The 27940-nt window shown below is 39.4% G+C and overlaps 1 protein-coding gene across 1 annotated transcript; it reads left to right on the plus strand.

Annotated features, from left to right (window-relative positions):
* The first annotated feature begins 4762 nt into the window (after window positions 1-4762).
* CCDC39 (coiled-coil domain 39 molecular ruler complex subunit) lies at window positions 4763-27680 on the plus strand. The gene is made up of 20 exons (XM_086468081.1): window positions 4763-4873; window positions 5430-5549; window positions 6686-6832; window positions 7912-8070; window positions 9007-9099; window positions 9185-9313; window positions 11014-11205; window positions 12838-12941; window positions 13277-13409; window positions 16665-16859; window positions 17578-17742; window positions 19043-19180; window positions 20529-20737; window positions 21967-22090; window positions 23380-23539; window positions 24663-24769; window positions 26095-26235; window positions 26371-26550; window positions 26779-26867; window positions 27518-27680. The coding sequence occupies exons 1-20, from the start codon at window positions 4763-4765 to the stop codon at window positions 27678-27680; spliced, it is 2859 nt and encodes a 952-aa protein (XP_086324207.1).
* Window positions 27681-27940: the final 260 nt, after the last annotated feature.

Genomic DNA, 27940 nt, shown 5'->3' on the forward strand with positions numbered 1-27940 from the left:
ACTCAAATCTAAAGGCAAGTTAGCTCTGCACACGTATGCATGCACACACAAATGTAAGTAATATCTGAACATTTCCAAAGGACAACAAATCCTTTTGGAATAGTAATGAATAGAGAAATCATCTTGTGCCCTGCATGAGATAGGTGCATTTCAAGATTTCCCTGTATAGCTTCCATGAAAATTGGCCCCTAAGCAAGGGTGTGAGTCATTGATGAATACAGCTCTAAGGCTTCACGCTGTGCAGCAAGAGCTGTAAAAGGCATTAGAGGAACACAGGGGAGGAGGAGGAGAGAGAGAGGGGGTTAGGAGGTTATTAAATAAAACCTAGTAATGGTTTTACATGAACATTTTCTGAGCAGTGTTTTGAAAACCTACATCCTAACCCACTGGGCACCATTCAGGCTGCTGGCGGCAGTGCCCTCTGTTGGCTGCGCCCCAAAGGGGCTGTACAGACCCTTCGCCACTGACATCAAATAAGCTTTTGTCTCTACTTAAAGGGATTTGTTGTTACAGCTACCCCAGCAGTCCCTTCGTGAAAACTCAGGTTGTACAAGTAAAATAAATTACCCTGTGTTGGTATGGCTTATAGGAAATTTTCAAATGACTATTGCAGCAAAAGGATGGGGTTTTTTCTCTTCTGCACCCACGCCCACCATACGACGGCCCATGCCCACAGCACTGTACCAGCAAAGTCACAGCCTTCACCAGCACAACTATGCAAAACACAAATGGGCCAGAGAGAACCTATTGGTGGCAAATTTAAATTTCCTCAAACTTCAGAGGTATTTGATTTTGGCTCGTATATATCTTTTTTTGTTTGTTTGTTTTTCCCCCAAGATGAAGGTATTAAAATTGGTGCCAATTTATGACATTTGCTGATTAGCAGTAGACTATATGTAACTTGACAATGCATCAGACCTGGATCATGAGCAATTTTCGTTTTTACACAACCGTGCCTATCTAAGTCAGGCGATCCAGGTTTCAATAAAGCCATCAGATTTTTAGTCAATACAGAAGTCGTTATCATGCCAGATTCTCCATCCTTCAGACTTCCTGCATGTTCTGATCTCATACTCACCTCTGCAGTCCCCTCAACCTTTCTTCCCATTTTTGCTTCTTCCATTGTGTTAACAGTCTTAGTGGACCCACCTGAAAGAAAAGATTCAATGTGTCCCATTACATCCCATTATCAAACACCCTGTGACTTACAGAGGAAAAGATACACATGGGAAATGTATTATAAACAGTGATTAAATGGCACTAACTGGCTACACTGGGTTAGTTATAAATAATCCAACAACCCTCTAAATAAGTCTTTTTTCAGTAGATGGCTTAAATGTACAGCCAGGAAAAAACATGTATTTTAGATAACAAAAGTGTCACTTGTTAGAAAGCAGATCATAACTGAAATTTTATTTTCACACAGATAACCATTTAAGGAGCTTGGGCATAAAGGAACAAATAAAAAGTGATTTTTTTTTTTTTAACAGGCACAAGAGATACTATAAGTCTTTTAAAGGCCAGAAACAGCGGCTTTACCTTTCTGTAAATTGAACAAACAGGCACAGTGGTCTACATAACTGAAAATTCAATCCAAAAGGAATGTTAACAGAAAGAAACAGTTTGTTAAAATTATTTTTGTTTTTCTAACAGCTTTAAAAAAACCCCACACATAATTAAAAAAAAAACCTTCTCTGTGTATATGTATGTATTTACAAATAGGAATTATAGTTTCCCTTTTAAGTGAGGAGTCGATAACTGCTGTTGTTAAAAAAAAACCCAAACCAAACACACCAAAAAACCCCAACAAAACCCCCTGAAATACACAGACACGCAGCACCATCTGCTGGATTAGCAGGTCTGCCAAACATCCGTGCATTTACAGAATGTATTACCACAGGCAGAAGGGAAAAGCCACATAAACAAAAGCATATTATGGAGATCTGTTTAGGTAAGAGAAATCAAGGAGTGTGGAATTTCCGTGAAAATTGTGAAATAATACTCTTCAGTCATATACCACTTTGTACTTTTCAGGCACTACATTTAAAAACACTGTACTCACAAAAGCATATGAACAGAACACTTACGACTTCAAAAATTCAAAAGTTCACTCTGTGTTTTAAATGAATGCATCAAGGTTGATTTAATTTGTTTTCTTGCACGTACGTGTCATGGTACGTGCTTATAAATTACCATTTTTTCACTGGATGCCTGTCTTGCTTAGTGAATAGGACTGACTGTTCACCTAATAACAAACAGCTGCCCAGAAATTTGTTTTCTTCTTCTCGGGCACTATGTGGTTTTGTATTATCGAACACACAAGCTCTGCTTGGATAACACAACATTATCGGGTGCTCATCACTGCAGTGCCACATTGCGTTGCAGATCTTAATTTAAAATCCCTGCAAGGTGAGTTGCATTTATTTTTCACATACCGTGAGTAAAAGGAGGTTCTCTTTTTGGGTAGGGAAGGAAGGGGCCCCTAATACGTACACAGTGACGTGCCATTGCAGTCTCTGCTGTCTTTCTAGTAGCTTGTAGTGTCTTTGGAATTCAACCTTTTCATTCAGTGAGGTCACCTCACTGCACTCTGCAACACCTAGCCCTTGGCACGCTACCCTCCAGCGGGTCAAAAAGCGCGGTACTTAGCAGGCAGCCCTTTCACCTGACATCTTCCAAACAGCTGGAGCTTCCGCCTTGTTATCGCACCAATGCATCACCTCTGCACCCATCCCTTTTGTGCTCATCCCCATTTCTGATACATTGCTGAGAGCTGCTGGTCCTAAGAATTCATTTTGAAAAGCCAGCTGTCTTCATGCGTCAATCTTCTAGAAATCTCCTTCCCATTTACTAGAATCAAGAATACATACATTATAAGAAGTCTGATTTTTCTGCCTATAGATATTTCCCTTCTTCTTAATGGCCATATATCTCAGCCACCTTCTATCCTCCTGCAGATGACCATCTTTGTCTTGTCCACACTGACAGTGTAGGTCAAATCATTCCACGTTCCTCTGGAAGACACTGACTGTACTCTGCACGTCATTCTCAGCATCGGACGGACATCATCACTGAGCTGCACACTGTGAAAGTGGATGGCAAGGAGAGGACTTTGGCCACCACAACTTCATACATCCCAGTGGGCAAAGAGGAAGGTGACAGGAGGCTTCTTGCTGCCCATTACTGTCTCTAGCTACTGCATTTTCCTGCTGTTTATCAGGACTGCCAAGCTTGCTTCTTCAAAATCATTATTCAGCACATCTTAGAACCATCCATAGCCCACTGTGCCATGTAAGACAACAGAGGCAAGAAAGATCTTCCTCAGCCACTGTATTTGTTTCACAGGTGGCTTGAGACACTGAACCCTGCACCAACCCTTTATTTTTAAGAAACTTGTTGCCTCCTCACACTGTTCTTCTTTTTTCTTTCAATACTTTTAAGAATAACTCGAGACTTTTCTCGGGGTGATGATCAGTGAAATGACCAGCAGTAATCTGCACAATACTGCAAGTTGCCATTTTGGTGTGTCCTCATCAGACCTGACTTTCACTGTTCTTCAGCAATCGTTTCTTCTCTGAAAATATTATTCTATAACATATGCAGATATCTAGCAAAATCAATGTTTCCTGCTATGGTCAGTGTTGCTACTATGCCATAGGCCCATGTTTTATACCAAACCTCATTGCAGACTCCTCACTCCTCCAAACCACCTCCCAACCATTTGTCAGTGCTTATTGCTCTTTTGCTCAGGCCCTTTTTAATCACGCTTTGATGAATTCCTTTAATGTCTTTTCACCTGTCATCCCACTGAGAGTAATATTCATTCAATCTTTTCAGGATGTCTTTTCCTGAGAGTGTGAAGCTATATCCTTCTCCCATGCTGGAATCTTAGCAGATACATCTTCCTCACCTCCTCCTTTCTCCTTTTTGAGAGCAGACTTTGTGCTGATGCAGAGACTTGGCTGCTCAGATGTTTCAGCCAGACAACACACCAAACAGTCACCAACAGAGGGGCTCTGCAGCAAGACTACGCTTCCTGCACAGGCTGGCGTCCATCTTTCCATCTATGAACGATGGAGCTCAATGGCACAGGATGACTTGCGTCCCACAAGTACCTACAGGTTCAAAAAGGTAACAGCCAAATCCATGAAGGATATGGCATTAGTGTTTACGGTCACCTCTGCAATCTCTGGCTCAGGAAACCCACCTGTTGACTGTTGACAGAGGCCTGTTCAGAAACAGGGCATGAACCACGTACCCTCCTAGAAACCTGCTGTCAGGTGTTAGCAGCAGCAGGGAGCTACCCTGCCCGGTCTGACCCCAGATTTGACGCCGCTGTGGCGCAGACTGGTGCTCTGGCAGGGAGGCCATTGAGCGGGGGGCCTCTGAGGTGCTGACAGTGCCACCTTGGCCGGAGGCACTGGGTCCGCCGCCGCCGCCGGGAAGGTCATCGACTCCAGGCAGCTCTGGTAACCCCGCCAACGACAGCCCTACTGACGGGCTGACGTAGGCGCTTAGACCAGAAATTTCCAAATTCAGGGCCCCCCGGCTACACCAGGCCGCGGCCCCTTCCCCGGGTGACGAGCCGCGGGGCAGAGGCCGCCCCCGGCCGGCGGGAGGCGGGAAGGGGCGGCCCGGGGCGGGGCGGGAGGCAGCTCCCGCCTCGGCGGTTTCGCTGAGGGCTCGCCGTTGCTAAGGGACCCGGCGACGCCAGGCCCGGCCCTGCCGCCGTTCTCCTTCGGCTGCCGCCGCCAGCGGAGCCATGGACAGCGTCGGCAGCCGCCCCACCGCCTCCGTGCTGGCCGAGATCCGCTGGGACGATGGCTACGCCGTCCCTCTGGCCAACGCGGAGAACAAGGCGCTGGAGGACGAAGTGAGCGCGGGGCTGCGACCGGGGAGGAAGAGGAATCCGCCCCTGGCCAGCGGCCCTGGAGGGCTCCTCTGGAGGGCTCCCCTGGAGGGCTGCCCGGGGCGGCCGCTCGGCTCTGAGGGGGCCGCCGGCGCCCTGGCCCTCCCCGGAGCCCTCCCCGCCGCGGCCGGGCTGCCGCGGCCGCCAGGGCCCGGGGGGAGAGGGAGGAAAACCCCACGAGTGCCGCGGAGCTGCGGAGGGAAGCGGGGAGCGAGGCCCTCGCCTTAGAGCGTGGGACCCGCGGTGGGCCCCGTCGGGGCCGGAGGCTGGGTGCCGCGGGTGCCCCACAGCGCCCGGGCAGCTCCCGCTCCTCCCAGGGGGGCCTGGGGAGCCAGAGGCTGTGCGTTCCCTTAGCAAGGCTCGGGGTTTGCTTCCGAACGCTCTCGTGTCACTGGGGGAATGTGGTGCCCACGTCTTATATTTTTTGATTAGTAATTGCGACGGCTGTATTTTTAAGTAGCTTGCAGGTATTAAGCGCTTAACTAAAAGTAGTTACTTGACCATTCTAACTCTTAAATAGCTGCAGAAGATGCAAAAAGAAAAAGTAGACCTGCAAAATGAGTTGACTGCCTTCGAAGAGCGTATAGAAGCAATGAAATCTCATTTGAAAAACGTAAGACAAGAGTTCAGCTTCACTCAGGTAAACTGCCACTTCTAGTGGATCCCTTTTATCGGACAGATGACCTGAGTATCTCTGTGTGGCTGGCATCCCTGTATATTTTGCTAGCTTTGTTAGAGATTTGTCAGAACTTTACTCCAGGACTTCCACAGGACACAAAAGTTAAAATATATATCTCAGTGATATTATTTGACAATCATTAAAAAGACCATCCAAGATCAAATGACTGTACCTAGAAGAAAGCCAAGAAGGATGCATTTTAGAATTCTTTATGAATGGGGACTTTTGTAGATGATAAGAAGAAATTGTCAAGGAAAATAAACCATCAGTATAAGGGAAAAACAAATTTATAATCTTTATAATGGTCAAGAGTTAGTTGTGAAATGCTAGTAAAGAGTTAATTGATGGACTTGACAAATGAAGTGAGTGGTTAAGGCGTAAGTCTTCGCTTACACTAGAAGTTAAATGGCCAAAGTGGGTGATTTACATTTCTAGAGTCTTGAGTCAAGCTGCACACCTTCCAGGTAAGATATAGTTGAAAAAGCCTTAAGAAACTTCCCTGCAGCTGAACAACGTTTTAATTTTTTTGTGCTAGATTCAAGTTTTAATCTGTACATAGAGTCAGGCCGTACTATTTTCTGTTTAAGAGAAGCTTCTAGTAAGTAAGAGATTTCTTATTATACAAGGAAAAAAAACCCTGTTGAATAACTCTTGTCAGAAAGATTAGACAATATCGAGATACTGCGATAGGCCAGCCTGGTGGTGGTCTGTCTCAGCACAGAACAATACAATTAGTTCTTTTGCTGTGCCTCCTCAACCTGACGTAAAGCTGCCAGTGACGAAGAGACTACGATTTTGATGCAGAAAGATTAAGATTCTGAATCTTGGGTGAAAAAAATCCTTGAATTGAGTTTTTAGGGCTATAAATGGTTGATCTGTGGATATCTGATACAATGCAACGGGTGTGTAAATATATACATTAGAACACATATATTTGACATACTAAAATCAAAACAAAGTTGCTCTGAAAATTCCTGTATTTACATGACAAAATCATACTATGGCTGACTTGGGATTTGGTTGTATGTAAAAAAAAAGGGGGTTGTTGAGATATGCCTTTTGTTTATTGTAAAATGCTGAACTGTATTATTCTTTAGTCTCTTTACAAAGCCAGAGAGAATGAAATTGAAACTGAACAACACTTTAAAGTCCTTGCCGAGAGAGAACGTGGACGTCTCAAAAGTGAGATTAAACGACTGGAAGACGAGATAGTTTCCTTAAGAGAAAAGAAAAACAGTCAAGAAGTAAGGTTTAAAGTTTTTTGTAAGAGAACACCCATATTGCAATTAGGTTTTATGACTTGTCTTCACTTGCACTTACAGGAGGAATAGTGTAAGTCAAGGACAGCTAATTATAATTAAAACTTATAAACTATAATACATGATCTGGATGTGCTTTTTCCCTGTGTAGGCAAGTAGAATGACACTGAGCATCTCCTTGCATAGACTAATCAAGACTTGGAAAATGTTAACTAGATATTAAAAAATTCAGTTCTCAATGTTCGTAATGCCAGATACACAGCCACATGGCCATATCAGCATCTCATTAATTCTCCCAGGAATTTTCTTTATCGTTTAAAATTAAATTGTTGGTGGCAGATCTTCCTCCCTGCATAAAATAAACTTGGGGCATGATTTAGAGATCAAAATTTTTCTTTATATTAAAAAAAAAAAAAGTAATCTAAGGCTATGTAGTTACAGGTGGTTTTCTGTTTAATGCAACTGTCTCTTTTTCTTTCTTTGAATAATTGAAGTTATGTTTGTTGATTTTTTTTTTTTTTTTTTTTTTTTTTTTTTTAATTTGCTCTTTTCATTAAGTCTGTAATCTCCGGTCTCTTAGAACGGGTAGCAGGATGCAGTTATCCTTGCTATTCAGCTGGATCCTGATTCTCTCATCTTTGTGTCAGGAAGTCTCTTCACAGGCATGTGGGACCATTTGTAAATTGACACATAGGAGAAGGATCTAAGAACTGGGCCTTGGTGTGTGAGGGAGAAACTTTACCCTACAATGCCTCAGATCAGTTTATTGGAATAAATATCCTGCATATGTGTGTATCTTGCCAGAAGCTGACTTTTCTGTTTAAAGTTATTTGCATTTTAGGTTTGTGGTAACTTACTGTCCTGCTTCTTCTTTAAGACCAGGACATGTATTAGCATTCCTCAAGTACAATACACCAATAACAAAAAAGAAAACTAGCAATTCCATTGACAACAAGGTGTGTGTAAACTTGTTACAGTAGCTTGAACTGGTTGTTTCAATTACTATTCAAAGTAAATATTAGACATTGAATATTAACCCTTTAATTTATCTCTAATTTTATTAGAATACTATAAATAAAACCACTAAGAAGTTGGAAAACTTAAAACAACAGATGAAGTGTAATGAGGAAGTTCTGGAGAGCTGGATAAAGGAATCAAATCGCAAAGATAATGATATTATGACAATCCAGAAGTATGCACAACGAGATGAAGGGAAACTCAGAGTAAGTAGACATGACACCAATTTTCAGAAACAAAACAGAGAACCTTTGTAGCACTTGAAGACCTTGTCGTGTTATCAGGTCAGGTAAGACTGAGACAAGATTTGGTACAACTGTGCTTTTAAACTGGTTTCCACTTAGAACCGTGCAATTCCATATGAGGTTCATTTTGGCGGTCAGAGAGAACAAGTTTCACAAAAGGTGAAAGGTATAGTTGAGGACTTTAATTTGTTTGTTCTTCTGGGTAAAACTTAAGTTTGAATTTTTCTGAGAAAGTGCACAAACAGATAATAATGTCTAGAAAACAGTGCCGCTGAAGGAAGAGAGGTGTTTGTTCAAAAATGCATGCTAAGTACAGATGAACAGTGTAGGTTTTCCCATTAGAACTGAATTTATTAATATTACTGAGAAGTATGGCTGCTTCAGTAAAGCTGTCTGGAACAATGAAAGATGGTATGAATCGACACTCCAGTGCCAAGTTCAGACTTGATTATTGTTTTTATATAATATTATATAACTGATTTAGAGGTAGGTAACCCTGGTTAATATTCATTTGAGCCTTTAAATACAGGGAGGAGAAACTTGATTTTGACTCATTAAATACTTAACCCAAAAACGTTGGCTTACATAAACAGTCTCACTGATATTGTTTACTTTAGCAACTCACAGAGCATAGTAGGAAAAGTGAAGTGAAATAGCTGATGCCAAGGACACCACATACGTGTTCATACACGGTGGAGGGTTAATTTGCCCTTGCTGCAGTCTGGTCCTAAGGGCTGACAAGAGGTTATGACCAAAAATTTGGGAGGCTAGATTCTCTGGTTTTTGTTCTCTAAAACACAAGAAATTTAATGCCTCAATAATTCCACCCCTAATTGTGGCAAAGCTTTAAGGATTTATAAGACATTATATATTTGTTTTCATATCCTTTCATTTTAGGCATTAACCCTTCAAATAGAAAAGTTGACCATGCAAGCGAATCAGAAGCGCAGAGCTCTTGATAATGAGCGTACAGAAACCACAACGGCTCAGGTTTGTGCTTAAGGTTCTTGAAGATCTCTTGTTACATGTGACGTTTTTAACATCAGGAATCATGGGGGTGCTTTCTTTTAAACAGATAGAGCTTGACAAGACAGCTGAAGATTTTCGCAGAGTCCATAAAGAAAGGCAGGATGTCATCAGGCAGTGGGAGAATGCGATACAACAGATGCAAAAAAGAGACCAACAGATTGATCATTGTGCTTCGGTAACACTGCCGTAGCTGATCCGTATCAGTGTATCAGCCCACTTTTGTGTCTAGGGTATTGATAAGAATTTTGCCACTCGCACATAGAATGATTGGGTCTTTTAGATGTTCACTGCTCTCTTTGGGTTCTAGAGGTCTATTTTGTAAAGGTGTTTCAAAGTTCAGATATTACCGAAATGTATTTAGAATTTATTTTGAAAGCAGTGTCTCTCAGGGTAAGTAATGGTGCTCTGCTTGATACTATGCAAGGTTTAATTTTCAGTCTCAAGGTTGTTGGAAAATGCAAAGCATGCCAGTTTCAGTATTTTCTTTGACCTAAGAAGCAGCAAGATGGAATGTTCTTTCTTAGAGAGTAAAGGACAGTCACCTGCAAGGAGGGGATGTTGTGTCTGGGCTGCAATATAAAAAAAGAAAATAGAATATTTAGAATTAAGAAATTATCATTTCTGTCTCTGTGAACAAATGCATGACTGACATTTATGTCAGAATTATGATAAACAGTAACTTTAAGGTTAAAAATTGGTTGTTCAATACATTCTGCAAATGGGGAGAAGCAACAGCAGTCTTCTAACCCAAAAAAGGTCCTGCTGGGCATTATGAGTTAGTATGAATTTCTAAAACATACGGTCTTCATTGGCTTTGTCAGTGTCTTATGCACAGACAGTACAAGGGCAAGAAGTACAAATAAAGTGTATTTTATCCTGGCTTTGTCAGGAGAAATGTGAACTCAAAAAGTTCTGCAGGGCAATAGAACAAATGCACCAGAAAAAGCTTGAAGGATCAGTGTAGACAAAGATTTTATAAATGTGGATTCCAAAGTAACAATGGCTTTTTTGAAGGAGGAGAAAGGATAATTGCATGTACAAGAAGGCTCTACCTAAATCCTTTGCTCTGCTAGTATGATATTTTCCTCTGAAAGAATATCAGCTTTCTTAAGTTGCCCATATGGGTATTACGTATACCCTGAGCAGAAACATGGCTTAAAAAGGCTTAAGCTATAACACTAAAAAAATGTAATAATAGAAAATGACAACCCAGAAGAAATACTATCAAATAAATATAATGGTCTAATTTAGCTGAAGTATTTTGGATTTCATAGTATTTTGGGTCAGAAGATTCCTACAAAGAACAAACAACAAACAGATATAAAAAACCAACAACCAAAAAAACCGAGCTCTGGCCAACCTTCCATGTATTAGTAGTCTATAGAATGGTCCTACTGATGTTTTTTAAATAGATTTTTTTTTTTTTTTACATTAGAACTACAGTAGAATTTTCCCAGTAGCTAACCTTAACCTTGCAAAATACACAATTTTCACTGAATAGCTATAAATCTGTCAGCTAATGTAAGCATCACTACTGTTGGTAATTTTCCTTGTGCATTTCCTCCGTTTCAAGTCTATCTGAAGTTTTGTTCGCTATTCAATCAATCAAAAATTATTTTTATTTCATACAAGTATATAGTGGTTTTGTTTGTTTGGTTGGTTTTTTTAATTAGTGGAATATTTTGGAAGTTCCCAAACCAAAACCATTGTAGTATTTGTTGTTGTGATGTAGTAGTGGAATAAAGTAATTTAAGAATGATGTAATAACTGGGCTGTCTCTTGCAAAGAGTAGTCTTAATAGCAATCTACCCTCTGGTCGTACCCTTTATTAATTTAACTAATGCAAGCAAATCTAAAGTGTTTTTATCCTGATAGCTAATAACAGAGATAAAACAGGAGATCAGAAAGAAAGAAATTGTGCTGAAAGAGAAGACTTCCTTTTTGGTAAATGAAACTCTTAATAATGTGGAATGTGAAAAGAAAATTTCTTCTGCTGAACGGGAAGCTACCAGCCTCCGAGATGAGTGTCAGACTCAGGATGCTTACAGGGTTCAGCTGCAGGATGAGGTAAGGATGACCAAAGAGTTCAGAAAAACAGATGGAAACTGTAACTTTTGACTAGATGGAGGAAACACAGGTTTTAGACTGGGCTTTTAATAATCCCACAAGACGCCTGCTCTTCTCAGTCTCCTCGTGATTACTGGGATCTGAACCCTCAGCTTAATCCTTTCATTGATAGTGGTGAAGAGATCAGCTTATATTCTCTGTTGTGTTGGTATAAAATGGATGAATTTTTTTCTTAAGTGGTGTAGCACTATTAGATGCTTCAGAAGGAGGCGTGTCTTGCCTTTAGCATACGTAGACTGCAGTATTGTATAAAGATGAGAGAAATCTTTTCTGGATTCCAAACAATTCCTCTCCTGTGCTTTCAGAAGTGACTGCTGATGGCCCTTGTAGCCAGGTTAAAATTCTTGAAACACCCCCCCCCCACCACTTTCATGTGGCTTTCTAATCAAGAGGCGGTAGGGTAGGGCTGCTCTGTGAACCAGCCATGCTTGGTGCTGCCTGTACTTTGTTACTTATATTTAATCTACACTTAAAGCTAGAAATTAGCTGCACTGCTTAATTACTTAAATGCCTGTAGAAATATTTCTCAGGGCTCTGCTGAGAAGGAATACACTTGTATTACCTGAGTAAGTTTTATCTTAACAAGAAAATGGTAACACTGGGCTGCTTAGCAAGCTTGGTGATTTTTAAAAAAAAACCCACTGCAGCTGCTGTTGCCTTAACTTCGGATAGCTTCTCTGTGGCTGGTGCTTCATAAACTGATACTGTAATTAAACTGTAGGTAGCTCAAACAAGGTGTAGGCTGTTAGATTACCCTGTAGTTTATGCAAACTTGAGGGCTCACAGAACTGGTAGGTTTTCATCTCTAAGCTGTAAGAGTCTTGCTTGAAATTTTTCACGATTAATACTATATAATGTGATAATGAGAACAGTCTCCCGTTATTGGGTGTTAGAACATCTGTGGCACACAAGTGAGAAACAAGGAAACAAACAGACTTACAGTTCAACTGGCAACTTGCAACCTCCCAGTTTCTCATTCTGGTGCAGAGAGAGACCTGCTATATGTACCCTTGATCAGGTTTCTTCATCTGTGAAAGCAAAGACAAATAACACTTATGCTGTTAAGATTGTGAAGACTAATGAGCTACTGATTGTAAAATATTCTTATCCTGTTTAATGAGTGTATGCTGTCCTATGTTTTACCAAATTAAATGTCTGTGTATTTTTGTCAGTGTTCCCTTACCTTAATCAAAATAATTCTGTGTACCCGACACATTTTGAGTTAAAAATATATATTAGATATATAAGGGTATCCATGTTCACAAAAAACCTCATCAACGTCAGCTGTGCTCTATAAAACCATGTTTCCACTTACCAGATGCTGTTGGGCAAGAACTGCAGCCCACAGCACCTTCATAATTCATTCTGTATTCTTTTTTGTCCCAGTATTCAGATTATGTAAATTAGTGTATGGAGTTTACTAGCTGTGCAGATTTACAGCACCTCAGAATTTGCAGCACTTCTCATTTGGAAAATACGTTCCAATAAATAGGTCAATTACAATTTTAAATACCCTAACATGTACCAGCGTAAATATGAGCTCGATTTCTGCTGCATTTTGTAATTTATTAGCTGGATGCTTTGAAATCCACTGTGGACAGAACTGCTTCTGATCTGGAGTCTTTGAGAACACAAGTAACCAACCTGAAGAAAGAAATTCAGACAAAGAAAGCCAGGTAAGAAGCAGACCTTTAAAAATATAATTTGTAAGAATTAGTAATATAATCAAATCCTTGAGCTAGCAAAGAACCTTAAATGTTTATGATTAAAGCCTCCAACTTTCTGGTTCCTCCGTGTCCTGCACAGTTTATGGCATTGGGCAATTCAGGAAAAACTCTTGGTAATCCTTGTATTTAAAGGGCATGAAAAAATCAGTTAGGGCCTTGGTTATCATAGGTTCGAGTTTAGCCTGCTTTATTAGGCAATTGCTCAGCTAGGTAGGCTGCTTGGTTTTGGCAGTGTTGTATATGCAACATACATTTAACTTGTTAAATCATGTGATTTTGTTTAGATTAAGCTTTCTTAATGAAAAAAATGCAAGTCTTTCCAATAAGCTGAAACTTGTGACTGAGGAGACACTCGGCTCAGAAGACAGAGCTTTGAGGATGGAAGAAATACTAAAGGAAGAAGAAAAGATTGTCAAGGTAAAATGTTTTTCATGGTTTCTGCAAATGAGGATTCATTTGAATTTGCAAGCTCTATCTAGAATAAACATTTATGGATTAAATTGAAATGTAAGTATGAATGTGACATGCAGCTATTTCATCAAATGATGACGTAACGTGCATGTAGATACATCAGTATCTGTGTTGGGAGAACTCTGGAGGAAAAATAAGCGGTCCTAGTAATTCAGAAGAGGGTGTTCCCATATCTTAGCATGGGATACTGGCACTGTCATTGTACAGGTCAGATGTAACACCCGTATTCTGACTGCATCACTGTGCTGAACAGGGAATTTACCTCTGACATCAGCTGAAAGCTACTTACAACTTCTTGGCTTGATTGAAATAGAAGTTATTTACTGGAATGTGGCAAGTTTTGTTAGAAAGATACAGTAATGTTTTGCTTCTGCTTTGTAACAATATTGAAAAATTTCAAAATCTTCTATTTTGCTTAGCTTTTCTGGGAGTTTATGTCTCTAAACATTCTGTTTTATGGGCTGCTGAGGAGCAAAGGTCCTTAAACTTCTATCAGTTTCCCATCAATAAGGCTGTTAAAGAGTGAGAATCTTGTCAGGATGACTTTGGTGTAACATTACCACTGAAAACTTCTTGGCCTTAATAAAACACCACCAAAACTTATAAACCTGCAAAGAGCTATGATTTTGGCCAACTGACATTTAAAAAGATTTTGAAGTCTTTTAATCAGATTTGGCTGGCCTAGTCTTCTCTTCGTTATTTTAATTCTACTGCATGATAGTCTGATACATCTAACTCGTTGTGGACTATTAAATAATTACTGGCTCACTTCAGAGTTCATTTTCATGATGAATAAAGGTTTTGATCTGGGAAGTGGCATGTACAAGCTGTAATACGGTGACTATTTATTTTTTAAACGTCTAATAATGATTTTTTAAAAATTCAAAACCTACTTCATATGCTGCAAATTAGGTTTAGGAATAAAAATACCCTAATTAATTCTCATCTGATGAACTGCAAAGGGCTTTTGAATAAATGCAGTGTTGTAATGCAATCATCTGAACTTCCCTGCATTTCAGAAAATGTTTCTACTGTTTTGTCATTTTGCTACTAGTTCCCTTAAAGTATTTTACTACTTTGCTTCTGACTGACCTTGATACAAATACTTTTTCACATTTTGCTGGACAATTGAGTATTGGGTACAATGAAGCTTTCTTTACTGTAAAATGACCAGGTTAAATGAATGTGACGGCAGATGCTCCCACACAAGTGACAACGATGCTGTAGCTGTGCGATTGGCTCTACACTCTTCCCGCCCCCCCCCCCCCCTCGCATTTTGTTTCCTGTAGCATGCCTGTGAAACACTCCCTTGCAGTAGGTTGTTATTTTTCAAACTTTTTAACTCCACAGGCATTAACTATACATTTTACATATATATACAGAAACTTTCCTTTGTAGAGAATTTCTTAAATTACAGGCCTTACTTACCGTTCTGGTATTTCAGATAATTTGAGAACAAGTTGTAATGATACAACATCTCATTAAAATGAAAACCTTACTTGCTTCCCCTCAAGACTATTACCAGGGTGGCTAAACCATTAGCAGGGTTTCTTTCCTTGTGTCTGTGGCGGATAACCTAAGATGACATTGAGCTTGGCAGCTCCAGAGCTTCAGGGTAATATTTTAACTAGGATGAACTGTTCTTGAACAATGTCTGTAATGTATTAGTCAGCAGCACGCTTTCCATCACCATTAGACACACATGGCTATTTGCTGCATCTATTAATGTACTGTGAAGAGATATTTGCAGGAACAAAGTGGATGAAATGTCACCATTTTGCGCTTTAGTTCTGTGATACTTCTCCTTCTTCAATCTCTGGCAAAACACTGTTGCACAGTGAAGCTTACTGAGTATCTTATCTCTATTCACAACCTCACTTAAAGGGAGAGAAAAAATTTCTATTAAATAAATTAATTTAGGTATGCAAGGAAGACTAAGAAATGAAGGTCGAACCGTGATCCAGTTTTAGTGGAGAAAGTAATGTTGTCATTTGCTTAGGAAATACAGCTCAGAATTGGACACATGCATAAAAACAGTTTACTTCGGGAATTAAATTCCTTTGTTCAGGCATGACCCAAAGCCTGCTGACATCAGTGTAAAACGCTACAGGCCGTAACGATTTCATATTAAACTTACACCTGCTTTTTACTTCCCGAGTTTTGGATTTGGAATTGCACTTACAGCAAGTTCAACTACAAAAAAAATCTGTTTGGTAGAAAGTGATTATGAACACTTAGAGAATGAGTCAAGTTATCGTTCTTCATTATTAAAGCCAGCAAGATGGTTCGCAAGCAAATTTCACAACGTCTACCTATAAAATCAAGAATAACACATTTTTAATCAGTGTAGAAAAGTGAATTCTAAGGTGTTTTGCTGTATTAATGTAAAAGTGCATCTTCAAACACTGCACCAGACTTGAGCTGAATGTACACGAGTCTTTCAGAACAGGATTGTGATGGCACATCATTCTTTTTAGAGATGTACCTTACAGGAAACTAGCATGCTGAACAGCCTGGCCTTTAGGAGGTCTTTGGTTATTGGGGTGGAAGGAGGGAGGGAAAGAATAAAGTTGTCTTCCTTGTTAAGGTTATAAAAAGAAAATAATCTCAATTTTGTTTGTTTTGGGTACATTTCAGGTCACCTGAAATGTTCATCATTGTCTTACTGTAACAGACCCTACAAAAACCTCGTTTCCTGCACTGATTTAGGTGTTAATGGCAACTTACCTCTGAGAATAAGGAAGTGGTTTTAAAACGTGTAATTAATTTTTCAAACAAAATTATTCCAACTTATATAAACACACATATGTACATATACGTGCAGACACACAGAGTTACAAGTTTTAGTATTCACATATACTGGAAGCAATGAAGAGGGTTTTTTTAAAGGATGACAGGAATTTAGTTTTCTGAAAGGCTGAAAAGAGTAGCATTCCCATAATGGAAAACAAAGGTCATGTAATAGTAGGCTAGGATCCAAGTTAAAAAAAATAAATTAAAAAAATTAATTTCTCTTTAAGTCAAAGACACTTCTTGCCAACCATTTTGAAGACCTACGAAATTCTGCGTTCATATTAATGGATATAGTATTGAAATTTTTTAATCTTCCTATATATGATTATTACAGGCAAATAATTCCTCAGAAATTACTTCTGATGTGATTAATTACTTCTTACTACTTAATGATTAATTTGTCACCAGGAAAAAGAAACAGAAATGAACCAGTTAAAAGAACTACTTTTCAAGAAGACACAAGAGTTAAAGGTGCAGAAGGATAAGGAGAAGTGTGTTGTAGCGGAAATTGAGGGAAGTCGAACAGCACTTAAAAATCTTAAGAGTCGACTGCACAGACTTGATGCAGATGCGTTAAAGCAACAAGAATTAATGTATAACCAGGTAAAATGTACTTTCATTCTTTCATACCGTGATTGCTTCTTGGGTCTGATGAGAGTAACTTGCCTGAGTTCTGTTATCTTTGTCAACATCTTCCCAATTTGGAAATGCCATGCAGCATAATCTGAAGTCTGCATTTATTTCAGTCTCTAGCTGCATGGATAAAACTGAAACAAGTGACACTTGCTATAGCATCACCTACATTATGCACTTGTGTATTTCATTATTTTTTGGATCTGCTGCTTTTCCCACTAATTTCTCAAATCAGTTCTTTACTTTGATCCCTCTGAACCTCAGACACCTCAGGGTAAATATTTAAAGCAATACAAGAGGTACATGCCAAAATCCTGTTATTTACTAATTGGATTTTGTGCATATTTCCTATGCACCACTTTGAAAATTTGCTCTTTTGTGTCAGCATCCACTGGTAACAGCAAGATGGCAACTCCACTGTAAGCCTCCCTACAGCAGACTCTGCTGAGTTTGCTTTGTTACTCATCTAGAAGATTACTCCTGAACCATCACTGCGCATCAGTCATTTAAGAATATTTTGCTAATGAGGTCTATAAGCCATAAATTATTATAAAAAACAATAGCTTAATTGGGTGACAGTCCTAAAGCCAACATTTAGATCTAAGTTTATATCCAGCGTTGTAGTTTTATAGGAAGGCTGTAATTGCTTATCTCCGACTATTAATTCTCTTTAAAATTATTTTAACAGGATTTTTATATTCAGCAAGTACAGAGACGGCTGTCACGGTTAGAAGGGGAGGTTAATGCAGATGAAAAACAAGTTTTGGAAGCAAAAGTTACTGAACTTAAGAAAACCTTAGAGGAAAAGAAAAATGCATATGATGTTTTATATGCACAGCACAAGAAACTTCAGGTAGGTTCCTTAGAACATCAGGTTGACTGTATAACGTCTAGAAACCTCAGTGAATTAAGGATGGTGTCTTACGAATTAATGACGTGGTATTAGATTAAAAGATATCTGAACTTTGTGTAGCCTGTGTGGGAAAACTTCCTATGTTCCTACACCTTCCAGAAAAACAGGTCATTACTGCATTACTGAGACACCTTAGGCATTTAGTAAACAAGAAGCGCTGAGGTGGTGGAAAGGCAAGCTTAGCTTTCATTTCAGGATGTGACTGCTTGCAAATGTCTGAGTTTATCCTTAGGACCACGCAGAAATAGGAGAACGTTTTTCTGTGATGCTACTACTTACTTTTGTATTTTTCATGAAATCGTACGACATAATGTTACTGAATTGAAGGGACGGTATTTGAGTTAGTTGACCTCATCCCGATATGTAATTCAGAAACACCATTTTTCTGTCTGTATTCCCATGTGAGGGTTTTGCATATGCACACTTGTTCTCTGGTTTTCCACTATCCAGTGACCATCATGAATTCTCTAAAAATGCACTTACTTTTTTTTTTGTAGATATGAACCAGTCACTTATTCTCTAGCCAATTTATAATTTCTTTTTATAAGAAATTTGTTTATTAATCAGCTACATTTTAGCACAGTTAGAAACCTCTTTTCAAAGAGAAACTATACAAAGACAAAAGTCAGGTTTTTAATAAAACATCACGACTGTTTTCTCAAAGTGATAGTTAAGGAAAAATTTGATCAATATAGTAAGGGGAATAAACTGCTTATAGGAGAGCCCTTTAACAGGAGATCCGTGCAACAGCAAGATTTAATGTTGGGTGACTGATGCCCACAGCTCGGTTTTGAGGAGATGCAAAACTTGAGCAGTGAGTGTAATCAAACATTGGAACACACCTCCAGGAATTTATTCATACTCTGGAGTATTATCAAAGACAGACGGTATTATGAAGATGATCTACAGATATCAAAGTCATGGTCAGACATGCCAGGAGATTTTTTTATCTGGCCCCAAACAAATGATTATATTAGAATTGCCTTATTGGCTGAAAGATCTATATTGTATAAATAACAAGTAGGACACTCCAAATCAAACAAGCAATGACGTTAATATTGTAGCAGCACTCTGTATGAGGACTGCAATGCTCTAGGCACTGTTAGCAGAGCAGCATATGGACACAAGATGATGGTTCCTGGTTCCAGGACATTAAAATATCTCATTTAAAATTAACTGGTAGCTTTTGTTGCAACCTACAGTCACTGAAATAAATTAAATCTAACTTATTTGGAAACAGAGTGATGTCCATTTCATCAAGAGAGCAATGGATAAGACAGGAGAAGAAACAAGTGCTATGATGATCAAGATAGATGAACTAAATCTTTTCAATGAGCGATCAGATCAGGAGTTAAAAAAAGCTAAAGCCATTAAGCAGGTACAGTATTACTTTGCAACTTTACTAATACAGGACATATTTGGTTTTTAAAATACATGAACTCATGACTTGATCTGTTGTCCACCTTCTACGGTGCTACATCATTATATCCCTAAGAACCCTCTTTGAGGTTTCTTGACTTACACCTTCCTTCCCAAACTTTGAAGTAACTTTCATCACTGTTGTCTTCGTAGGCAAAGCATTGCTTCTCCTCTGTTTGCAGCATAAAGGTGGTTTGTGTTACCAATTTAACTGCACGTTACTTCTACCGCAATATCCACTGGTCAACGGTTCTTTTCCAGAGAAACCATTGCCTTTAAAACAGAAAATGTATTTACTGTTCAAGTATGTCTTCACCTAGCACTGAATTTTTATTCTCAATCTGTGATGCCAACTAATAAGTTTGACTCAGTTTTGTAATTAAATTGCAAGTTTTTTTTCCAGCAGATGGAAAATTATCTATATTCAAAAATTTATATCTATTATATTCCAGTTTAAGGAATTAGCAATAAAACTGAAGTCTTTCCTCCCATATTTTGATAAGCAGAAAAGACCAATTCCCAGTCCTCTCATTACTGCACATTTTTTCCTGCAATAAGCTCTAGCCTTCCTAAAGGCAGCACTGAGGTAGTAGAACAGCACAGGGCCTACATAGCAGGGGGAAGAATTTTGCTGTCAGCTTAGCTGGTGCACTTGCTCCTCAGTGAAAACTCTCTCTTTCCCCAACCTGGAACTTTGGGGATAAAATTCAGGGCAAAAAAAGACAGAAGCTGATGGCATAAAAGAACTGAGAGGAAAAAATGGTACAGAGTTTGGGACCTGTAAGAGTTTTTTTTAGACAATTCAGAGTGTTTGCATGCTAATGAAGTTCACCCCTTGCTGCTTTTCCTAAGCTTTGCTATATATAAGTTTGCTCGTGTAACAACATGACTGTAGACCTACAGAATCTAGAACATATTCCAAGACAGTTATAATGGTTCAAGTGAGATAGTAACTACTTCAGGAAGTTCCTTGTAAGGAACTTTTTTAATTAAGGAACTTAATTTCTTTGAAACCACCTAAACTGAAGGAAAGTTGTAGATGGAGAAGTCAGTCTGAATTAGGAAGTCTGATGAATTTGTATAAAACTATTCAGGAAACAATCTACCCCTGTCACACTCACCATGTAAACTGTTAGCAACTGAGGAAGTGAGAACGTTCTTAAATGCAGAGCAAAATGAGTCTTACAGTTGTGTATGTATTAAAGACAAAATAATGGATCCTTTATAAAAAACAACCTTAACTATTATGAATTATCTTAATTGAAATCAATGCTTTCTGATTTTGAGATCTTTTTGGCATTTATTAGGACATGATGGTCGAACATAATCTCTTAAAACTAGAATTGAAGCGTCTTCAAGATACTCTGTGTAATAAGACAGAGAAAGTTCTAACACTGGAGAAACAAAAATTGGAGGTAAATAAAGCCATAGCCAAAAGAACTGAGGAAATTAAGATTCGTAAGGCAATGCTGGACTCCCAGATAAGGCTTGTGGATCAGGAACGGCAACACATAAGGTAACTACTGTTATACAAATTAAACTTGTAACTTTTATCAAGTACATTTTATATGGGGACTGACTGAAAGAGAGAAGCATTTAACCTGATTTCACCAATTAGAGAAATTTAAGATGAAATAAATCTTGCTCTAAGTTATACACTGAGACAGCTGAGGCTAGCGAGAGATCCCTTCTCTGAATCCAGGCTATAGCTTTAACCACTCGGTGAACAAGAGATTACTGATTATTCTGTTAGTGATGATCCTCTACAGTACCGAGAGGGAACCTCACTTGCAGACATCTGTTAAAGTAAATGCCATGTGTGTGACCCTGCATTTCTCAAAATAATCAGGAAATGTGAAAGCATGTATCTAGACCCAATTGCTTGATAAAACAAATTTCTTTGACTCACACAGTAAGTCTGTTTGTTATGGGTTTGGTTGTTTTTTTTCCTTTTTCACAAATGAGCTCTCCATTAGGTGTCCTATATAAGAAAATTAAATCTTCTGAATTATGTATGTACCCTCTTATAAAGCAACCACATGTGAAACAACCTTTCCCTTCTCCAATAACCAGTGCAAAGTATCTGGGACAATTTAAGCTCTGAAATCCCAGTATCTATATCCAGCCCAAAATCAATCCTTCAGCACCTGAACTGCTGAAACCTGGCAGGCTTTTTATTCACTCCTCTGCTAACCACACCCCACACAATAGGAAATTAGAATGATTTAGTGTGACTGAAGCTTAACTGCTCACCAAGAGTGCAGACTGTGTGTCTTTTTCCCTTTGATAATTACATAGCTAATTGATACTTGCATGTAATTTGATTTGGGGTTGTTGCCTACTGTTGCTTACACTCATCTAGTAGTGGCAATATTAAGATAGTATCAGCAGGGGGCAGGTTGTGCAGCTGTAGGATTTAAATGCCAAACGTTTAAAGAATTTTTGGGGAGGACTGTGGCACAGCCTCCCAGGATGCAATGATCTGGAATATGAAAATAAATTTGACTCAGTTTAGAACTGCGAGAGAATTGTAGGTGACCACAAAAACCGATGACTGTGGCTGGGAGAACACAGAAAGCAACAAAAAACTGTAGCAGAACAACTGCTGCCCTGCCTGCCTCCTAATACATGTGTAGACTGCCCGAATAACACCTGTAATCTAAACTGCTGTAGCATGAACTGCCCACAAAACACTGCGAGACAAGCACTTTCTCAACCCGTTTATTTTTTCCCCAAATAAATCAGTGCTGAATGTCAAGACCGCCTAAGTAAAATTGACAAACTGAGATGCAGATATGAACTTCTTACTGTTGTCATGATGCCACCTGAAGGAGAAGAGGAGAAAAGTCACGCCTACTATGTAATTAAGGTATTTTTTTAATATAATTAATTATAATTCAAGTATCTAAGCTATAGATTTCCCTGGGCTCTGTTCAAGTAACTAAGACAAGCTCCTTGCCTACTGCTTACTTTCAGTCTAATTGTTTTACATTACCCGCCACCGTTGGCTATTTAAATGATACGGCAATTTCACATAAATCTGTGGTCAGTATTAACATCAGTGGAGCATTAATTTTGAGCAGTCTGGACAATTTCACTTCAGTGCTCGTTAATTTACAAAGACACAAGAAGTACTGGTCACGTGGTAATCAGCTATAAAGTGGAAACAAGTTTATCACAGTCTCACATGATCCTGAATTCTTCTACCCTTCAGAGCTATTTTTAGGTATTTATTTCACCAGATGGCATTTGCACCTCAAAGAATATAAACTCTCCCCTTTTACTTGTCAGTCACCTATGCCTACTTCAGCTATTCATTGGAGGAGAAAAAAAATAAAATCAGTCTTTATCCATAATGCAATACCCTGATTCTGGAAGAAAAATCTGTTATTTTTGATCTCCACAAATTCTCTGATTTCCTCTTAAAGAAAACGCTTCTAGCTGCAGTCTTGGCTCTGAAGTCCATCTTTTTTTCATTCTTAAGTAAGTGTTACATTTCCTTCCTGATGGTGTTTGTGCTGCTGTGAGGTCCAGCACAGCAGAAGACCCTCAGTAAAACCCTTGCGGTCACCGTGGGTGGTGTATGCCCTCTACAACTATGGAGATTTTTCCCTGTATCGGATTTTCCGAGGGCCTGTAGAAAATACTTCCCTTCACCAGCTGGCGGTGTTTCTTAGATCTCACCAATCAGATAAATGAAGACTTTCAAATGAATAATTCCTAGACAAAGAGGAGGATTTTTAACACTTCTTGTTACGGTTTTATACAATGTACAATCTCAACTCTTTCTTGGATTTTGTGGGTAGAGGAAACAGATGTGAAACATGTGCTGCAGTTCACATCAGCAGTGCAAAGCGCGGAAACTGCCTTGTGCGCAGTGAGGACACTGCTCATCAGGACCTTGTGAGCTTACTCGGGGAGGCAGGTACCTGTGATGAAATGCACACGGATGAAATACCTCGCAGAACTTCCAATATTGTAAATAACTACTCCTCCCAGTTACCTAGTAACTCAGTTCAGGCCTAACACCACAGATAGCCCCATATCTACCTAGGATTTTCACCCCTAATTATTACAGATATGTTTTTATGTATAACTGTACTGTCCTAGTATTTTCAGTATGTGTGCAGTCACCTAAAATACCAGTTTTATTTTCAGGCTGCACAGGAAAAGGAAGCCCTTCAACGTGAAGGCGATGACTTAGATGCAAAGATCTGCAAAGCTGAAAAAGACACTGCAGCTCTGGCAAACACTTTGCGGGTACTTAACAACTGCAACAGCAATTACCGCAAGTCTTTCAAGAAAGTCACTGAGACAAGTATGTAAAGTAGAAACTGCTACTTGCTGGGTGAGTTACAGGTGATGGTGGAACTCAGGGATAGAGCGGGGAAACTCCATGGCACAAAGGAATGAATTAGAGAGAGACTAATAATAGCAAAAGGGAGCGTAATTCACATGCTACTGTGACAGTTCAGCAGAAGAAAGTGCAATAAGGTGTAATCAACTAATATTTGCATTCTTCTGCCCAATTTATGTGAAAATCTCTAAGCCCATACACGTTTTGCAAATAGTCATAAGTAGGAACAGTCAGAAACCATAAAGATGATTACTGGGGAAAACCCCAAGGCATTACTGGGAGAAGGGAGTGCCCACTGAAGTACATGGGTCTAGCAGAGAAAGCCTGGCACAGCACAAAAAGCACTGCTTTCTGTGGTGCTGCACCACACCGAGCTGCTAATTCAAATCAGAGCAGCAGGACAAGCTGTGCCACCGCTGGCCCTCGTGGGAGACCGAGCCAGCTGGGGCACAAAACGGTACCCAGAGGAGCTGAGGTACGCGTACCCCAGTGCTGAAGACCGATCCCTTGGCTGCACCATCATTAGCTCCGATTTTCACATGGAAGGGGGAAAAAAAAAATGTAGTTACCTGTCATCTGGGAAAATTATGAGGAAGGGTAAAACTTAACCTGCACTATTTTAGTGTAATGTCAGCAGATTTTAAAATATGGGCTACCTAACTACAAGCTTTTGCATACTGGAAGTTACTTGGAATTCTAGAAAAAAAAAAACCCTGCATCTGTTGTTTCTGTTGCCACTTAAGACTTCATAAGCTTGCTGTCCTTCAGTGGAACTGTCTTAGCTCAGTATGTAAAAAGCATCACCATGCGAAACTCCATAAACTTAATTCTAGAAAGTATTTGATTATTAACTTTTGTGCCCTCTGCTGGCTCTGGAAACAGTAGCTCTTAAATCATTCTCTCTCATGAAGCCAGTTACTTTTTCACAGTGATTTTGAATTAGTAGTAGAGTACTTAAAAAACCCCTCAACGTTGAGGTCTCTGTAATACTGTCAACACTAATACTGTAACACTCTGATACAGTTACTTTAAAGTGAAAATGGAGTTGTCCAGCAATAATGCTGCCTCATTGTTTGGATCACAGGTGAGGAATACGAGGAAAAATTGAAACTAGAGGAGGAGAAGAAGGCTGCTGATGAAAAATACAGATACAAGCAAAGACAGATCAAGGAACTTCAGGAAAATCTCCTGGTAAAATATAAGCAGAAGTTCTGGTCAAACAGCGGAGGCTGCATGTGTAGCTAAATCCATGCAAGCCATCCTGGTGAAAGAAACAGGAAACTCTGGGGTAGACTTTTGCCTGTTCTTTCAAATCCTATGCTTTGTATGTATGTGTGTGATTTTTTTTTAGAAGGCTCTACCTCTCCTTTCAAAAACTGAGTGCTTATTTGAATTTTCTTGAATCACAACAACGTCCCCTAACAGCTACGACTTTCAAAATCCCAGATGCATATTGACAGATGCTCTGTTCTGGCATCCAAGCAAGCAGCTGTATTTTTGTGTAGGATGCACCTCTAGATTGTATCATCCCGTCCCGTACTGCAGAGATTAAAATCCACCCATCTTGTGTCCTCTGGCATCTACAGCCCAGAATTTTTCTAGGAGAACAGATTCTGTTTTATTTAGCACTCAGGATGGCTCAGTTTAAACAGTATTAACTTACCCAAGACAGCTAGCTGACTCCTAGCTTAGCAGGCCGAGCATTAATTAAATGCAGGTAAAGGATAGCTTGTGGTCAGGCTCCACATCAAGGACTCACTTCTGGTTCCCCTGGTTATCAGAAAGCCCACTTGGCCCTTGAGAAAGAACAACACTTAACTCTGATGTGTGACAGTGTAGTTAAAATCTTCTTAGGCAGAAGAAATCAAAGGCAACCTGTTACGTCCCGCATGATTATTCTAAACCCTGAGTCACCAAGGGCTACAGGTCAACAAACATTCCTATTGCTTATTCTACCACCCCAGGAGGTGCACCTCACTTCAGAAATAACATCTCTGCAATTAAGGAGGGACACACATCTTTATCAGCGAGTAAGTCCTAGGATGTAATGACATGTTATGGTATACTCTTTCCTGCTTTTTCATGTATTTTCTAATAAAACCAGAGCCACCCTTACAGAGCTGATTTTATTCATTCCAGTCAAAGCTACCCACCTCTTCCACAGGAAACAGCGCTATTTTTCTTAGGATAGCTCGCACTAGTAAGTTGGTACTGTGCCAGGTAAATTGCTTGTAGACACAGGTCACAGGCACATTTGAAGATACTTATAACTTCATTAATACTTTTAAAGTATTTTTTAAAATATGTAAGTTATGTGGTCTCTCTTTATCCAGGTATTTATCCACTAAACAGTCTGACAGGCAGAGAGTTCGAGTTGCGTTATCAGTACTAATTGCTTGAGCTCCATTTAGAAACCGGTAGCAGCGATAACAGACCCTTCCCCAAAGGAATACAAGAAGTAAAAGGGTATCAGAACTGCTTTATAAACTAAAACTACTGTTCAAATGAATTTGCAGAGCATGGAAAAGAATTTTGATAGCGTACTGAAGCAGGAGGCCCTCTTCCAAGAGCAAAAGAAGGAAAAACAAGCTCTTATTTTGCAGCTGAACAAAGACATAGAAGAGCAGAAGCCAAAACTGGAAAGGGTTATAAAACAGGTTTGTATATTCCTTAATGACAACTTTATAGTGATAGACAGCAGTATGGTTAAACCCACGGAATTTAAACCTCACAGGTTTCTAAAAAAAGTGTCACATTTTCCTAATAGCAATGCTTTCCAAATGTTTGTTAAGTGCTCCAGACTATGCAGAGAAATTCGGTCTCTGAAGAAAACTGAAACAGAAACAGAGGAAGAGAGAGACATTGATCTTCGTGAATTGAAAAGCTTCAGCAGAACCATCGACAAATTGGTAGCTGATGTTCTAGAAGCAAATCCTGACTTAAGTACACCCTTTCAAATGTGCTTTCACCAGGTGAGTTTTGCAGTTAACTACCACCAAAATCTCGATTGATAGCTGTAGTCTAGTGATGAGCATCTTTCAAGGGCAACTCTTAACTTTCGGTACAACAGGAAAAAAGCGTTCATCTGCTTTCAACACCTCTTCAAATACAGAGGGTTATAAACCCTCCTCATACACCCAGTCCCCAGCCCTATTATACAACCATTAGGTCAACGGTTTGTTTCTTTCCCAATTTTCTAGTCCAATTTGGCGCTTCCTACAGTTGCTTCTGCTGGTGGCAGTAAAAGTTCTCGATCACCATCCACACAAAGCTCACTAGCTTCTGCCAGGTAAGTGCTAGCAATGGAGTTTTTGTCACTGTTTGTTTGTTGGTTTTTTTTTTTTGTTTTTGGTTTTTTTTTTTGTTTTTTAAAATTAAAGTTTAAACCAGCAAAATTAGTCCCTAAATGACAGAATTCCTCAACTCCTTATCCCTACTTCCTGAACGTTCTATAAAAACTCTCTCCTTACACTGTGCCACCTTTATTACATTTTTCTAACACACAATTTTCCCTTCGGCGTCCATCGCAGTTTAAAATAAAACAGTAATTACAGAACAATTACTTGTGCTAACTGTGCTCTAATTAAAAGGTGGTTCCACATTATGAAAGCACAAGTTTGAGCTCCAGCCACCTTTTGCACCTGGTAGCATGAGCTCCCTTTTCTAATTACACACGGGGCAGACAGACCTGTACGCTCTTACTGACACCTTTTTCCCCTGTTCAGCTTACGTTCTACTGCCAGTGCACGTAACGTGCTGCAAGTTATGATCTCACATTCCCACAGGTTAAGTGATTGGTGGTCACGTCTACAAAGATCTTTGCAGGGGATCTTACCTAGAATAACCACGGCTGCTGGGTGGCTTTACTGTAAGCCACCATTCGAAGTTCTACTTTAGATACAGGGATTTCTGTATACTGATGAGTCAATTGTCTTTCAGATCCTCCAGAAGCACAAGATCAGGCTTTAGCCAGAAGTCATCACTCAAAATCATAGATCTGAGCTTGCCTATCAACACTCCTGCAGAAGCAGCTGCTGTTGGTTCACAGCCATCCAGGAGAGCTAGCATCTCTGATATTTCTAAGTGCAAAAAAAAGTCCTAACTAATCTTTTGAAGGCCATGGTAAAGGCTTCACACCAGTTAAGGCTTCTTAATCGATTCATCTGTAACTTAGTTATCAAGGTATATTGGCAATCTTAGCATTAATTTCTATGAGAAATAAACGGTTTGGCTTTCTTCTACAGTACGTAATAAATTATCTACGAGAAACATTAAGCATATGTTTTATATAATAAAATAAACCAACCTTTGAATTACTTTCCCATTTCGCTTTTGGAGAACTAAAGATCTGCAAAACCCTTC

The sequence above is a fragment of the Leptosomus discolor genome, chromosome 7 (assembly GCF_034619465.1).
Source record: "Leptosomus discolor isolate bLepDis1 chromosome 7, bLepDis1.hap2, whole genome shotgun sequence".
NCBI classification, from domain to species: Eukaryota; Metazoa; Chordata; class Aves; order Leptosomiformes; family Leptosomidae; genus Leptosomus; species Leptosomus discolor.

Coding starts and splice junctions, on each gene's coding strand:
- CCDC39 (XM_086468081.1), top strand. CDS start 4,763: ATGGACAGCGTCGGCAGCCGCCCCACCGCCTCCGTGCTGGCCGAGATC. Junction 9,314..11,013: donor AGATTGATCATTGTGCTTCG/GTAACACTGCCG, acceptor TTATCCTGATAG/CTAATAACAGAGATAAAACA. Junction 17,743..19,042: donor CACAGCACAAGAAACTTCAG/GTAGGTTCCTTA, acceptor ATTTGGAAACAG/AGTGATGTCCATTTCATCAA.